This window comes from Ooceraea biroi, chromosome 11 (genome assembly GCF_003672135.1).
Source record: "Ooceraea biroi isolate clonal line C1 chromosome 11, Obir_v5.4, whole genome shotgun sequence".
NCBI lineage: Eukaryota > Metazoa > Arthropoda > Insecta > Hymenoptera > Formicidae > Ooceraea > Ooceraea biroi.
Window position 1 is genome coordinate 7,856,070 of NC_039516.1, and position 17,324 is coordinate 7,873,393.

Here is a 17,324-nt window from a genome sequence, read left to right on the forward strand (position 1 = left end):
ATAATAAAAGTAAAGATAAGTGGTTTTGGGATTCTGGTGCAAGTATGCACATGACTAGTCACAAAAGCTGGTTTCAGAGTTATAAACAATATAAGACACCTATCCCGATCAATCTTGGAAATGACACCCAAATAATGGCACAAGGAGAAGGAAATGTTCCAGTATCTGTGAAAGTTGGTTCTATCTGGACGGAAATGTATCTGAAGGATGTCCTCTACGTTCCTGAATTAGCTTATAACTTATTCTCCATGGGTGCAGCATTAAGTAAAAACCTGAAGATGGTGTCCAATGAAAGAGAATGCTAGTTTACAAAGGAAGGTAAAATTGTGGCAGAAGGAAAGAAAGAAGGAAATTTATACATGATGCAGATAAAAGTAATAAGTCCAGAAAGTGCATTTACTGCAAACAGTACTAAACAAGGCGTAACAAAGTTAAGATTATGGCATGAAAGGCTAGCACATCAAAATTTTAATCACGTTAGAAAAGTCATAAAAAATCACAATATAAAAGTCGAATCGAGTAACTCAGTGTGTGAAGTATGTCAAATGGGAAAGGCACATAGACAAAGTTTCCCTACACGTCAGACAGTCACAAAAAAAGGATCGGTGAGATCATCCACGGAGACTTGTGTGGCCCGATGGAGGTCGAGTCTATCGGTAAGGCCAGATATTTTCTTTTACTTAAAGATGATTACTCTAACTACAGGAAAGTTTACGTTTTGAACAGTAAAAGCGAAGTGAAGAATCATATCGAAAGCTACACACAGAGAATTAAATTAGAAACAGGTCATGATATTAATATTCTGCGAACGGACAACAGCAAGGAGTTCGTGAATGAAGATGTAATAAGAATCCTCAAAGATAAATGCATTGAACATCAAACGTCCGTCCCATATATTCCGGAGCAAACTGGAAAGGCGGAGAGGGAAATAAGAACGATTACTGAAGCCGCAAGGACAATGTTAGCAAAAAAGTTATCCAAAAACCTATGGGCCGAAGCAGTGAATGCAGCAGTGCATGTAATTAATTGAACGAGTGATAGCCAATAATAAATCACCTTATGAAGTTTGGTTCGGAAGGAAGACAGAAATTAAGTACATGGAAACCATTGGATCAAGATGTTATATGCACATTCCAAAATTGCATAGTAAGAAATGGGATGCTAAAGCAAGCAAAGGAATACTAGTCGGATATGATGGAAGCAACAAAGGATATAGGATATTAATCCCAGGCAAAAATAAAGTGGAAATTCACACAGGGACGTAATATTCGACTCAGAAACAGAATATGATTGACAAGAAAAGAACAAGAAAGAAGTAACACTACATCTTTCTAAAGAAGAAGGAAACCTATCAGAAGAGACGTTACCATTAAAGGAAGAGGCTGAAGAGCAAAAAGAAGAAGAAGAAGACGTTTTTGAAGATGTGGAAGAATTGCCAGAAAATCAAGAGGATAGCAATCAATCTGAAGAGGAGAATCAAGTCAAAACAATTATGAACTCAGAAACAGAGATACTATCAAACCTCCAAACTGGTACGGCGATGCAAGACATCTATCAGTGTTTGCAATGAGTGGTGAATCGACAATATTGGAAGAAGCAATGGAAGGACAGGAAGCTGTGGAGTAGAAGAAAACCATGCAGGAGGAATTAGAAGCGCTGAAAGAAAACAATACATGGAAACTTACTGAACCTCCGAAAGGCGTGACTATTCTAGATAACAAATGGGTTTTTAACATTAAGATACAACCGAACGGAAAACCAAACAGACATAAAGCAAGATTGGTTGCTAAAGGTTTCATGCAGAAAGAAGGCCAAGCTTATTCAGAAACATTCAGTCCAGTGGTCAGGTTCAAGTCAATAAGAGTAATACTTGCAATGGCAGCTGTGGAAAAAATACATAAACTTCAAGTTGATGTCAAAACGGCGTTCTTAAACGGGAACATTAAAGAAGACATTTATATGAAGCAACCACATGGATTTGAGGATGGAACAAACAAGGTCTGCAAGCTAAAGTCTCTACGGATTAAGCCAGGCGGCCCGATGTTGGAACAAAAGACTAATGGAAGTATTAAGAAAAGTGGAAATGAATCCTACACAGGCTGATCCATGCGTCTTTATAAATGAAGAAGGCGACACAATTGTTGCGATATACAGGGTGTCCCATTTTAAAGTTTCCCCTAAAATATTTCAGAAACACTGCGTTAAATCGAAAAATGTTTCAAATAAAAGTTTTGTAACTTCGAGGGGGTCATAAGACGGTACTATTGGTTTGACCTTGGGTGGCGTTGTCAAGGTTATATGGAGTTCAACTTTGTTTTTGTAAACGGAACTCCATACTTTTTATTGCAGATTCTGATTCTTCGTCAAAAAGTAAGTAACTTTTGTCCGAAACATTGTTTTTAAAAACGCCCTTCTTATCCCGAAAACTCAGGTTCAACCTTTAGCGGACAAATGATAAACTCGCTTTATAACAGACACTGAAGTGTTTTTTAGTATTTTACTGTTTACCATCAGCATGTGCGTGTGTGCGTGCGTATGCGTGTGTTCTACATCCAGTCAACTAAAGCAAGATGGATCACAGATCCGGCCAGTTAAGGCAAGATCGTGCTCTGATCCAGCCAGCTAAGGCAAGATCGTGCTCCGATTCAGCCAGTTAAGACGGTACTATTGGTTTGACCTTGGGTGGCGTTGTCAAGGTCAAAGCAAGGTCACTTCGAATTTTTTAAATGGAACCCCCAATGTTTCATTGCATATTCTCATAGCTTACCTTGAGAGCTTTTCAAAACACTATAATGAAATATTTTTTCATTAAGTACATTTCGAGTTATAAGGCTTGAAAGGTACAATACCCATTACTCAAGTTGTACCACGCCGATCAATTTCCTTGGGATCAATTTCTAAGGTCATGTGAATATTCTCAATGGCGAAATTAACTTTGACTGTAGAATAGGAAAGATCGACAAATTTTCAGACTCCATGTTGTTGGTTACATACTTTCAAGGTCAAACAGTAGGTAGTTCCGAATTATTATTTCAAAGCCAAGAGTGGAACATTCATAAATGGTCTTTGCTTTAATCGGCTCGAGAGTTTGAGGATTATTGCACTATTACTTTCCCATCTCAATATTAAACACTATTGGTTATTTTTATTTACTGCAGGATTCGATACATCTCATTGAAAGTTGACTTATCGATTGACAGCTGGTGTCTTTCTCAACTTGTATGAGTCCTTGAGCAATTAGCATAAAGTTTTCTGTTCTCGACATTTCCTCTTTAACTCGTCACGTCATTCGTGAATGATTTTCAAATTTTTTTGTTTCTAAAATTCCGTTGTCCAAGCAAAAACAATGCCCGATTACACGTCGAACGAGTTGACCGACATTCTTCTCATCCTAGGAGAATGTCAACGTAATTACAAAAGAGCAGTAACATTGTACCGAAGAAGATTTCCTCTACGACAACATCCGAGTCATACTGCAATACGTAAAATTGAAATAAGGATTCGGAGAGGGAATCTCTGTCGACGAAGAAGATGTTACAACGTAGATGAATACGCGCTGAATGTTCGTTTCCTCGTAACTCTGGCGATGGTTCATTTGAACCCTCATGTATCATTACGTGAAATTGAGTGTACAGTGGGGATTCCAAGATCGACTGCTTCTAGATATTTGAAGGCTGCAAAGTACCACCCTTATCATATTACACTAAATCAAGCCTTGACTGAGAATGATCATCGAGAACGGCTATTATTTTGTCGCTGGGCAACACAGCAACTTCTGCACGATGGCGATTGTTTTAAGTACGTTTTGTTCAGCGATGAAGCTACTTTTCATAGTCATGGAACGTTGAATCGTCATAATTGTCACTATTGGGCTCCAGTTAATCCTCGTTGGATGCAACAAATAGACAATCAGCATCGATGGAGTCTCACTGTCTGGTGCGGAATCATCAATGGCTATGTAATTGGCCCCTACTTTTTTGATGGTATGGTTAATGCTCAGAACTATTTACAATTTCTAAGAGATATTCTTCCAATACTTCTTGAAGATATTGACCTTAATACACGGAGAAGAATGTGGTTTCAACATGATGGTGCAGGTCCTCACTATGCCAATATCGTCAGAGATTATCTGAACGAGACCTTCCGTGATGTATGGATTGGAAGGGGTAGTCGAGTAAGATGGCCAGCAAGATCACCAGATTTAACTTCTCCAGATTTTTATTTATGGGGTTACCCCCATAAGATGTAGTCTATCGGGAGAGACCAACGACAAGAGAAAACATGATGGAGAGGATCCGAGCAGCGTGTAACATTATTCCACGTGATGTTCTCTTACGTACTGTTACAAACTTCGAGAGACGGATTCAATATTGTCAACAAGTTAACGGAGCTACGTTTGAACATCTCATCAAATGAGCAGAGAGACGACTTACAAAACTAATTTACGACTACCTTACTTGGCCTTAATTGACTACATAACAGCATGATCTTGCCTTAACTGGCTGGATCAGAGCACGATCTTGCCTTAACTGGCTGGATCAGTGATCGATCTTGCCTTAACCGGCCGGATCTGTGATCGATCTTGCCTTAGTTGGCTGGATGTAGAACACGCATACGCACGCACGCACATGCTGATGGTAAACAGTAAAATACTAAAAAAAACTTCAGTGTCTATTATAAAGCGAGTATTATCATTGATGCGCTAAAGATTGAACCTGAGTTTTCGGGATAAGAAGGGCGTTTTTAAAAACAATGTTTCGGACAAAAGTTACTTACTTTTTGACGAAGAATCAGAATCTGCAATAAAAAGTATGGGGTTCCGTTTACAAAAACAAAGTTGAACTCCATATAACCTTGACAACGCCACCCAAGGTCAAACCAATAGTACCGTCTTATGACCCCCTCGAAATTACAAAACTTTTGTTTGAAACATTTTTCGATTTAACGCAGTGTTTCTGAAATATTTTAGGGGAAACTTTAAAATGGGACACCCTGTATGTTGACGACTGATTGTTGATTTTAAAGGACAAGAACAAAATAGCTAGACTCGTAAGGATATTACAACAAAATTTTAAGAAAAAAACTAATACTCTGAGTTATTTTTTAGGTATGGAAATACAAACTCTGTCCGACGGCACCATTTTCATCAATCAAGAGCAGTACGCCAAAGGAATCATAGAGAGATTTCGGATGACTGATGCAAATCCAGCATCGGCCAGCAGACTAAAAGCTCACAGAATGCAAGGCCACTGAGAATCCGGTTCGAGCACCCTATCGTGAGGCAGTTGGAAGTCTACTCTTCCTGGCAGCAGTAACGAGGCCGCACATTGCGTTTGCAATGAATATCGTTAGTCAGTTTATGTTAAAATCTAATAAGGAACATTGGACCGCGATGAAACGTATATTGAAGTATGTCAAAGGAACTGTAAGTTATGGTTTAATATTCAGTTCGTCAAGCGATTATTATATTATAAGAACATATAGCGATGTGGATTACGCAGGAAATTTAGTAAATATCAATCGATCAATGACCGGATATGTAATACAATTAGGAAATAGTACAGTAATTTGGGACTCACAAAAACAAAAAACAGTGACATTATCCACTACCGAAGCAGAATACGTAGCAGCTAGTCAGACAACTAAAGAGATTATCTGGTTAAGTAGGCTAATAGAAGAAATATACACTAATGGAAATAAGTCGACTACACTGTACGTTGACAATCAAAGTGCGATAAAGTTAATAAAAAATGCCGAATTCCATAAAAGAACAAAATATATAGATATGAAGTATCATTTTATAAGAGAGAAGTATAATGAAGGAATATTTTAGTTAGAGTATGCCAATACTGAAAATCAAAAGACAGATTTACTTACTAAAGTTTTAGAGCTAAGTTTGAACGATTGCGAAATATGTTATGTGTTCGAGAATATAAAGTAGAGAAAATGGGAAGTCGTTACTAAGGGAGAGTATTAAGATATAAATCATTTAGTTGAAACCTACTTAAGGCCTATAGTGATGACTTTGCATATTTTGTATATGCGCGCAAAAAAAGGACTTTTTTGTTTGATTTTACTATGTACGCCGCATACGAATTAGTTACGTTTTCCGACGCGCCAGTTTAGCGTATTAATCGAGATATAAGGAATGCGGTTACGCTGTACTTTTGATTTTGTCTCAACATAGAAATATATAATAAATAATCAGTTCTAACGAGGAGTAAAGTGTGGACTTTTTCTTCCCGGACCTGGTAAAAATTTAACACAAACAATTGTAAGTATGTTTTCATACAGGAACACTTAATGGTGTCCTTGATAAGAATCAACTTTCAAAGTCATTTCAATATCACATTTCAAGGTCAAAGGCAAGATTGAAAGAAGACTCAGTCAGTTAAGGCAAGATTGAGAGATAACCCACCCAAAGCAAGATCGCGTAGCCCTAAATATAGCTATTGTTATTTTATATGCTATTAATAGTTACATTTATAAGCACCATTGACTTGCATCCAATGAGGATTAACTGGAGCCTAATAGTAACAATTATGTCTATTATATGTCCCATAACTGTGGAAAGTAGCCTCATCACTGAACAAAACGTATGTAAATGTAACAAAATCGCCATCATTTAGGAGTTGCAGTAATGCCTACTGACGAAATAATAGCAGTTCTCTTTGATCATGTTCAGTTAAGGCTTGATTTAGGGTTATGTGATTAGAATAGTACCTTGCGGCTTTCAAATATTTACCAGCAGTCGATTTTGAGATTCTCAGTGAATCCACGTTGAATTTCACGCAAAGGTACCTGTGGGTTTCAATGGATCATTGTCAAAAACTAAAACGAAGCAAATATTTATCACGCAATCATAATCGTTGTCGTTGTATTTTCTTCGTTATCGATGAAAATTCCTCTCCGACTTTTCATTTCAATTTTGCGACTCGCAGTATGACGTAGTCGTAAAGAAAATCGTCTTTGATACAATGCTGACGCTCTCCCGTAATTGTTAATGACCATTTAACTGGTCCCTACTTCGTTGACGACATGGTTAATCGAAGAATTACTTACAGTGCTAAAGGATATATTCTTCCGATTCTGCTTGAAAATGGTGACCTTTGTACAAGGAGGAGATTGTGGTTCCAATTTCATTCTATGATGAAGCAAGTCCTCACTATGCCAATATCGTCGTAAAAGGGACGATGAGTAAAATAGACCGATTTTTGCCCTCGAAGTGTAAGGAAAGTTACATGTAGCCTTATATTTTGAAGGTCGCAGAAGTAGCATTTATATTCGTCTAAATCCATAGGAAAGTTGTAAACAATCGCCTTAACCCATTAATGTCCAACAAGCTCGAATTCTTTGCTCATTTTCCAGCTTCATTCTCGGAAAGAATCACGAAGCATATTTTTACCAAAACAATGATTCTTATTATTTTTGGGTGTGCTCTTTCGAATTCCGAGGTCAAAATTAAGCCTTAGTGCCTCAGAAAAAAATATGGCGTATTAAAAATAAAAAAAAACACCAAAAATTGAAGACTTTTTTTCAAAATGTTTTTTCTTGTACAGAAAAAGGGTTGGAATCTACTTCTAACTTCAACTATCGGTGCATAAAATAGTTAAACTTTAACGACAAAGTTTTTTTGTTTTTCGAAAAATCGCGTGATTGTCTTAAAATGACGTTTATATGAGGAAATTTTCGAAACATACTGATTTATTGTAAATAATCTAATAAAGTTCGAAATATCGAGGTTTTTGACACTTGAAATGTTACCAATTGTTGAGCTCATTACCGTAGATCATGTTTCAACGTAATTTGTAACTTCAAAGGTGGCAGATCCAAGATGGCCGCCAAAATATTTCAAAAATAATCATTTTTTCTGTTATTACTCGCTTCCGGAACTTCAATCCAGTAGAATTCATACTATTTTAGGTGTTTTTGACATTGCTGATTACGAATATCAAGTTATATTTGCAAAATCAGTTTATTTAAACAAAATTGTTTAAACAATTTACTGCAAAATTGTATTTTTTCTAAAGGTTTATGTCAAAATGTTATTCTATGGAGAAAATTACGTCGGAAATATGCTCTAGTTCTCCCAATATATTTTCGATGAAGCTGTAAATTGACGAGAAATAGCGGAGAAAAAAGTGTTCATACTTCCATGTGATACGCCAAGAGGTTTCGTCCGTTAGCCGTTAACGTTTACCATTGCCCAACTCTAACCATGCGGAGATGGACGTTTTAGAGTTTCTTTATTTTTTTTTGTTTTTAATTTTTTTTATTTTCCTCAATTTTCAAATTAGAAAATTGAGAAAAAAAATTAATAAAAAAAAACAATTTATTGTTAATTTATTATTGTTTTATACATTATGAGTATTTGTATGTTATAATAAAAAAAAATAAATTTCAAAAAATACAAAAGTTTTAATGAAAAAATTAACATGTTTATTGCATGTGTTCAAAATGATGGCCAGAATAATAAATTAACAATAAATTACTAAAAAATAATAAAGCTTATGTTTAAAAACTTACCCTTGCCTCCATTATTAGTAATATTTTTGCATAGAAGAATAAGTTATATAACAAAATTATCATTTTTATTCAGAAGTCCTTGTAATAATTAGTAATTTCATAGATAGTATGAAAATAATCATGAAAATAATCATGAAACAAATAATCTGTCTTTCAAGTCGATTATCTCGAAAAATTTGCATTCAATAAAAACAATGTTTCGAATACAAAGTATTTGTTTTTATCTCCACTTTCACATAAAATAATAAAAACTAGGGGTTTCCATTTAAAAAAGTAAAGGTGACCTTTGACCTATAGTAGTGCCATCTATAATAAAACAAGTAGTACCATCTCGTGACCCCTTTGATACCAAACAAATCTTGTTTAAAACATTTTTTTATACGATGTATATTTTATGAGATATTTGTCATTATCATTATAAATGGTTCACCCTGTATATGTATAAAATAACGCTGCAGGAGTTTCCATGGAACTATTGGTTTTTTATGCTGTGCTAAGCGAGTGCTTAGTCGTTCGTAACCTTTTTTTATGGCCATGTGGTCACAGCACGCGCGAGGTCCAGGTGCATTCTTGTACCGTTTATTATCGCTCATTCAAACATTGGGACGTTTGGATACGGATTCGGTTTGAAACCCTGCAGGCGTAAGGATGAGATTTTACCATGACGTAACATTGGGGTACTTGATTAGAGTGAGTCCCCTTGCCTCTCACGATTTGGGGTGCTTGATTAGCGTGAGTCCCCTTGCCTCTAACGATTTGGGGTGCTTGATTAGAGTGAATCTCCTTGCCTCTCACAATTTGGGGTGCTTGATTAACGTGAGTCCATGATTGAAAAAGAGCATGTATCCCGCAAAAAACAGTAAGTCGAGTATTAAGTTTTGTAAAATTCCATCCCTACCACATTGTTTTGACACAGCAGCTCCAAGCACGAGACTTTAACCGTAGGCTTCACTTTTGCAACTGGGCTACAAATCAATATCGGAAAGACCCCCAATTCTTCATGCACGTCCTGTTTACAGATGAAGCAACATTTGACACCAGAGGAGGACTGAACCGACATAACTGCCATTATTCTAATCACAATCCACAATGGCAGCGGAGCGTGGAGTACCAACACCAATGGTCGATTAATGTTTGGGGTGGCATTATCGGGACTCTTGTAATTGGACCTCATTTCTTCGAAGATTATTTAAATAGAGAAATCTATTTGCGATTCCTGAAAAACGAATTACCAAACTTCCTCGAAAACGTAGATCTTTACACTCGTCGTAGGATGTGGTTGCAGCAAGACGGTGCTCTTGACCACAGAAGTCGCTTGGCCACTACATATCTCAACGAAATATTCCACAGAAGATGGATTAGAATGAGTAATCAAATCCAAGAGTGGCCAGCAAGATCTCCTGATCTCTCGCCATAGGATTTTTTCCTATGGGGTTACCAAAGAAAAGGTGTTTGCGACACAACCTACAACCATCGCAGACGTGAAATTGCGAATTAGACACTTTCCAAGATATCGTTGACGGTATATTGCAAAGAGTCGAAAACAATTTTCGATTATGCGTGATACAATGTATCAATCACAACGGAGGTATTTGAGCACTTGCGATAAGAATTTGCGTGGGCGTGAGAAGCAAGGGGACTACGCTAATCAAGCACCCCAAATCGTGAGAGGCAAGGGGACTCACGCAATCAAGCATCCCAAATCGTGAGAGGTAAGTGGACTCACGTTAATCTGCTATATGTGAGCAACAGCCTACTACACGGGTACCAACTTTACAATTACACGAGTGAGCCGTTATAGGTGAGAGGTCAGAGGCATTTTTATCTATTAATATATAAACGAAATATTTAATTGATCTTGAATGACGAGAGCGTATACGTGTTTGTAATAAAAGAACATTAGTAGGATCTAAATTAAAATATTTTCTTAAATTAAAATGAACTGTCTCGACTAACTGCAAATTCGAAGTCCCTATTTGACTTTATATGATCAGCATAATAGCTAAACGCATGTTTTTAATTTAAACCTTAGACCAAAATATGGTGTTACGAAACATGGGTTTTCAAGACCGTTGGCAGGCAGTATGGATACTACAGCGCTAATTTATTAAAATCTTGGATCAAAACCAAACTGAGGATCTGCGATGTGAAACAACGGCTGACATTTTTGCTGAGATGTAGAAGTTACGACGTCTTGCCACCGCACATTCATAACCTTCGATCTGGTGTGACCTTTCGCAGTAGGATGGTGCAAACGAAGTTTGATAGACATAGATGATTCTCGGTTTTTATTGCAACGTACATTGTGATATACACAGTGTGTCCCATTGAAAAGGTGACTGATGTGAAATTAAATACAAGTCGTTAAATATATTAGGTTTTTATCATTGTTTATTCAAAATACATTCCTTGTGAGTCTATACAGCGTTGGAAGCGGGTGTAAAATATTTCAAAGCAGTGCTGGTACTCCTCTTGCGAAATAGCTCTCAAAACCTTTGTCACGGCCTTTTGGATGTCTTGGATGGTATTGTAGTGTTGTCCCTTCATGGCCAATTTGAGTTTAGGGAATAGCCAGAAGTCACACGGTGCCAAATCTGGTGAATACGGGGGATGGTCGAGCACAACGATGCCTTTTTTGGCCAAAAAGTCGCTCACCATTTTGCATTTGTGTGCCGGTGCGTTGTCGTGCAACAGCGACCAAGACCCTTGCTCATGGTATTCGTGCCGAACTCGTTGAATTCTTTTCCACAAACGCGACAGAACACCAAAGTAATATTCGCCGTTCACCGTTTGACCCTTTGGGATAAATTCTTTATGAATGATCCCTTTCGAATCGTAGAAAACGGTGAGCAATGTCTTGATCCGGCCTTTTTGCAGGCGTACTTTTCTCGGTCTTTGATCTTCCGGGCCAATCCATTCCTCACTTTGGCGCTTTGTCAGTGGCTCATATTGAAAGCACCACGTTTCGTCAGCAGTTACGATGCTTCCCATGAAGTTTAGATCAAAATTAGCCGTTTGTTTCATGTCCAGGCAGTGTTGAACTCTGGCGTCTTTTTGGTCGTCCGTCAGCGTGTGAGGCACAAAACGCGCGCAGACTTTCCGTTTTCCCAAATTTTCAATTAAATGCAATGCACAGTCGTTTTGGGAATATTAGTGAGCTCCTCAATGAGTCTCGCAGATACACAGCGATCGTTCCGAAGAATTTCAGCCACTTTTTGTACGTTTTCTTCAGTTCGACTTGTCACAGAAGGGCCCGGACGAGGGATCGTCTTCAATACTCTCTCTTCCATCGCGAAATCTCGAAAATCACTTAAATACGTTCTTGCGACTCAATGCTTCGTCACCATAAGCAGTTTTAATCATTTCGAATGTTTCGGTGGCACTTTTACCCAACTTAAAACAAAATTTGATGTTTGCTCGTTGTTCCATAGTGTTTTTTATACTAATTTCAAAAAACTACTGTCACAAGAAATGTCATAACTACCGAACTAGACACATTAGCACCTTGAAATTGTTGATGGTGATAGCCAGATAGTATACCAACATAATACGTCTACTCATTTAAAGATGGCGCTGCAGGCAGCGCGGAAATTAAATTAGTCACCTTTTCAATGGGACACACCATATATGCTGGAGAATGATTTGTCGCAATTTTTTTGTACACTTGATAAGGGTCAGAAATTTGACCGAAACGTTGTGAGACTTAATAAATTGATGCATTGCCAGTTTTTGGTCGTCTAATAATTTTTCTTTTGGGTTTTTAATTTAACTTTTTCATACACAATTAATACACGTATAGTTGAATAATTTGAAGAAAATCGTCACTTCGACTTTTTGAAGGCGATTTTTTACAACTTTTCCATGGGTTGAGACGGATACAAATGCTACCATTGTGTTCAGCGACCTTCAAAATATAAGGCTACATGTATAACTTTCCTTACACTTCGGGGGCATAAATCAGCCTATTTTACCCATCGTTCTTTCCTTAACTAGAACTTTCCTAATAAATGGATTGAGAGAGAGAATCCAGTTGACCAGCAAGATCACCAGATCTAACCTCTCTCGATTTTTATTTATGGGACTATCTGAAAGATGTAATCTATCGGGAAAGACCAACAACAAGAGAAGACATGATTGAGAGGATCCGAACGACGTGCAACAATATTCAATGCCATATTACGTACTGTTACGTACTGTTAGGAATTTTGAAAGATGGATCCAGTATTATCTACAAGTCAATGGTGCTACCTTCGAACACCTTATAAAATAAACAAGTAATAGCGTATAAAATAACAATAGCCATTTTTAAGGTTACGTGATTTTGTCTTAGCTGGCTGGGTATCCTCTCTGGGTAACCTCTCGATCTTGCCCTAGTTGGCTGGGTCACTTCTCGATTTTGCCTCAGCTGCTCGGTCACGTCTCGATCTTGCCTTAACTGGCATGGTCATCTCTTGATTTTGCCTTAGCTAGCTTGGTCACTTCTCGATCTTGTCTTAGCTGGCTACGTTGTCTCTTGATCTTGCCTTAATGGGTCAGTTTTCGATCTTGCTTTTGACCTTGAAATTTGATGTTGAAATGACCTTGAAATTTGATCCCAAAGTCAAGGACGCTATTGAATGCTCCTATTTGAAAGTGGTAACTGTCGTATATATTTACAATTTTCTAAAACATGCATAACTACAGCGATTTGGGTGAAAAGTTGATTCGACCTTGGAATAAACCATAGGTATCAATTTGACCCACATGACCACATATTTGAACGTAAAATGTTCCGTTCTTTTCATTTCTGGGGTCAAAAATAGGGGTTCCCATTTAAAAAATTTAATTTGACTTTGAACTGACTTAATTTGACCCCAAGGTCAAGGTTAAGGTCGTCATCGAGTGTATCCCTCTGAACCCACCACCTTTTGTCCAAAACATTTTTTTCTTAAATGTTTTCCTAAAGAGATATTCTAGTGGAACTTTAAAATGGGACACCCTGTATATTAATTGCATAGAATTTTTATTTGCTTTGTACTATTATTTTTACATTTAATAAGAATGACTTAAAGATATAAAAATTAAAAATAAATGAATTGTTAACCCTTTGTGTCACGTTTATTTTAGCAAATTTCTTTTTTTCATTCTTACCACTTTGTTCCAATGTAAGAATATAAAAGTCTTAAGTGCATAACTTGCTCTCTGCGTTACCAGAAACTAACGACGAGCACGTGGAAAGCTTCTAGTTCCATTTTGTTTTTTTGGACTTTTTTATTGGTTGTTAAAATTTCTTATTTTTCTATTTCTATTTTTTATATTTTTAATTTTTTTATGTTTTGGTTTTTGTAAATATTATAAAATTGGATCACGTTGAAAGGAGGGAGTCAAAAAGTCGTCTATTTTCTGCCTAAAAGGGGAACCTATAAAACATGATTTGCTGCCTTATTTGAGGTTGAAAGAAGAAGAAAACAATTAGTCCTTTAACCAGGAAACTGCGGGAAAAGTGATCATGAATGTTTTTAAAACATCTATTAAAATAACTGCATTTAAGCGGTTTAATGAAAGATATAAAGTCTTAAAATAAACTATATTTCTATTTAACGAAGTTTATATCATGAAATTATATAGGAATACTGTACACTATAACACGAGCGCATGCACCATGCTTAGCTTAACCAAGAGACAACGAGTGGCGGTCATTCGTTAAGCGCGAAGGACGTGGTGGTCATTGCCTGCATTTTTTTCTTTTTATCGTTTTTCATTTTTATTATTTTGTTAAATATTTTAATTTACATATTTTTAAAATATATTTAGTTTTCGGTTTCTGATTCATAATCATCTTCAAAATAATCATTTAAATATTCTGCAGGTACAAAGTATATTAAAAAATATATCAAAAAATATATTTTAAAAATATATAAATAAAAATATTTAAGGGGTTAGGCCACCTTGGACGTGTCAAAATTACTGTCATATTCCGGAATGTGTTTTGAAGATATAACAAAATAAATACAAAATCGAACATGAGGCATTTATTAAGCAACTCTTGAAGAAAAAAAAGAGATTCGTTTTTTTAATTTATCTTATAAAATGTCGGCGCTAGAGTCGAGACACTGGAAGCCCTTTTTGATCGACGCTCTCTGCGGTGTTCAGTCTCACGATCACAGCATTGGACCTAATGCAAAAAATAAGAAATTTTTATTATCTAGATACTAAAAACTAAAAAAATACATATGGATATCTATAAATATTCATTTTTGTGGAAATGGTAAGCTTTGAATTAAAAGTTTCATTTTCAAGAAAGTGAAACTTTTAATTCAAAGCTTACCATTTCCACAAAAATGAATATTTATAGATATCCATATGTATTTTTTTAGTTTTTAGTATCTAGATAATAAAAATTTTTTATTTTTTGCATTAGGTCCAATGCTGTGATCGTGAGACTGAACACCGCAGAGAGCGTCGATCAAAAAGAGCTTCCAGTGTCTCGACTCTAGCGCCGACATTTTATAAGATAAATTAAAAAAACGAATCTCTTTTTTTTCTTCAAGAGTTGCTTAATAAATGCCTCATGTTCGATTTTGTATTTATTTTGTTATATCTTCAAAACACATTCCGGAAAATGACAGTAATTTTGACACGTCCAAGGTGGCCTAACCCCTTAACAAAAAAATAAAAATGAAAAACAATAAAAAGAAAAAATGGAGGCAGTGACCGCCACATCCTTCGCGTTTAACGAATGAACGCCGCTCGTTCGTTGTCTCTTGATTAAGCTAAGCATGGTGCATGCACTCGTGTTATATTATACAGTATTTCTATATAATTTCATGGTATAGACTTCATTAAATAGAAATATAGTGTGTTTTAAGACTTTATATCTTTCATTAAACCTCTTAAATGCAATTATTTTAATAGATGTTTTAAAAACACTCATTATCACTTTTAAAATATTTCCCGCAGTTTCCTGGTTAAAGGACTTATTGTTTTTTTTTCTTTCAACCTCGAATAAAGCAACAAATCATGTTTTACAGGTTCCCCTTTTAGGCAGAAAATGGCGACTTTTTTACTCCCTCCTTTCTCCAGCAAAGCCTCAAATTTCAGTAAAACAACTTCAAAATGTTGAACACTTACCTGTATGAATCAAAAGTAGCAGACGTTGTGCTCACTGTAGTACAAAAGCTAAGCCAAAGTACGTATATTGGATTTACCAATTCTGCCTCTTTCTTTCAACAGTTAATTGCTTTTTATCATAGTTAATTTTTATCTTATCACTCTTTTCCATTATAATTATTATTTTATAATAGTTACCACACTCAAAACATAAAAACTAAAAAAATGAAAAATGGGAATAGAAAAATAAAAAATTTAAAAAACCAATAAAAAAACAAAATAGACTTAGAAGTTGGTCACATTCTCGTCGTTAGTTTCTAGTAACGCACAGAGCGAGTTATGCACTTACTATTACACGACTTTTATATTTTTACACTGGAATCGCAATTAGTGACTCCAAAAATCCCCAAGTAACACGCTTCAAGCGTACATCTGGTTAATTTTTAAAATTACGTCTGCCATATTCGATCCACTATTTTAAATTTTGTATTTTTGACTTCAGATTCGTAATCAGCGACCCCAAGAGCTTTCAAGTAACAAGTTTCAAGCAAATCCAATGAATTTTTAAAATTATATCCGCCATTTTGAATTTTGTATTTTTGGATTCGTAATCAACGATCCCAAAATCTCCCAAGTAACAAGTTGCAAGCCAATCCGATTGAGTTTTAAAATAACGTCCGCCATATTGATTCCATATTGATTTTGAATTTTGTATTTTTGACTTCGGATTCGTGATTAGCGACCTCAAGAATACCCAGACAGTGAGTTTAGAGTACAGGTTTATGCTCAAAATTTTTCACAAACGAATTAATTCACTAAAAATGTCAGTTTGTCGATATATGGTCATTAATAATAAAATGTTTATTTAACATATGACAGTAAATGTAAATGTATTAGTTAGAGAAACATCTTATCAGTTCAACGATACCAAATATGCTATAAGAATATATAAAATATTAGATTTATCGAAGTAATAAATCTGGACGATAAGTGTTGTATCGGTACAACACCGTGACACAAAGAGTTAAGTTATTTATCACTTTATTTTAAATAAGCTAAGGTTTTACTTACCGTCCAATTACCTCTACCGTTTATTAAATAGTTATCTGGATCTTGCCCACGATTATTCCTATATCGACCAGGATAACGTTCCAATGATAACTCATGCATCCAATCACTGATAACAATTACGTGTTCTGGAAGATCTTCATCGTATAAATTGTAATGAGGATTTGCACTTGGTGGATCGCGTACAATGAGAGATCCATACTGTCCATCAATCATATGTACTGATATGTGAGCATGATAAAAATGCGTGCCTGAATTTTTAATCCTATATTGATACCTGTAGAAAAAGTTAACTCAAAAAGTTATCATTGAAAAATTAAGAAAAAGAAAAAGATAAAGCACCTTAATTTCATAAAATTAACGTTACAAAATTAATAAATATAGCACATTTATTTCTAATCCCTTTATTTTATATAGAAGATACTGCACTAACATAGCAACTGTTCATAACCGTCTGAAGCCGATTTTATTTTTCTTGAAATATGAAATGTTATTAAGTATGAAAATCTAAGAAATACATATTTTTTTATACGTGCTCAATCTCACTTTTAAAGGGTAAAACACCCCCTGAAAGGTAATTCAGCATATGGTAAAGATTTAGTCGTAAGTTTTGCTTGCATTCTTGTGTTGCATATTGCGGC

The 17,324-nt window shown here is 35.8% G+C and overlaps 1 protein-coding gene across 1 annotated transcript in view; it reads right to left on the reverse strand.

The window, feature by feature from the left end:
* Positions 1–16,967, reverse strand: part of LOC105283087 (laccase-2) — a 138,832-nt gene extending 121,865 nt beyond the window's left edge. The window contains exon 1 of the mRNA XM_026973590.1: positions 16,687–16,967. Coding sequence (XP_026829391.1) covers positions 16,687–16,899 — 213 coding nt within the window. The 5' untranslated portion in view covers positions 16,900–16,967. The remainder of the gene's footprint in view (positions 1–16,686) is intronic.
* Between the last annotated feature and the right edge of the window lie 357 nt (positions 16,968–17,324).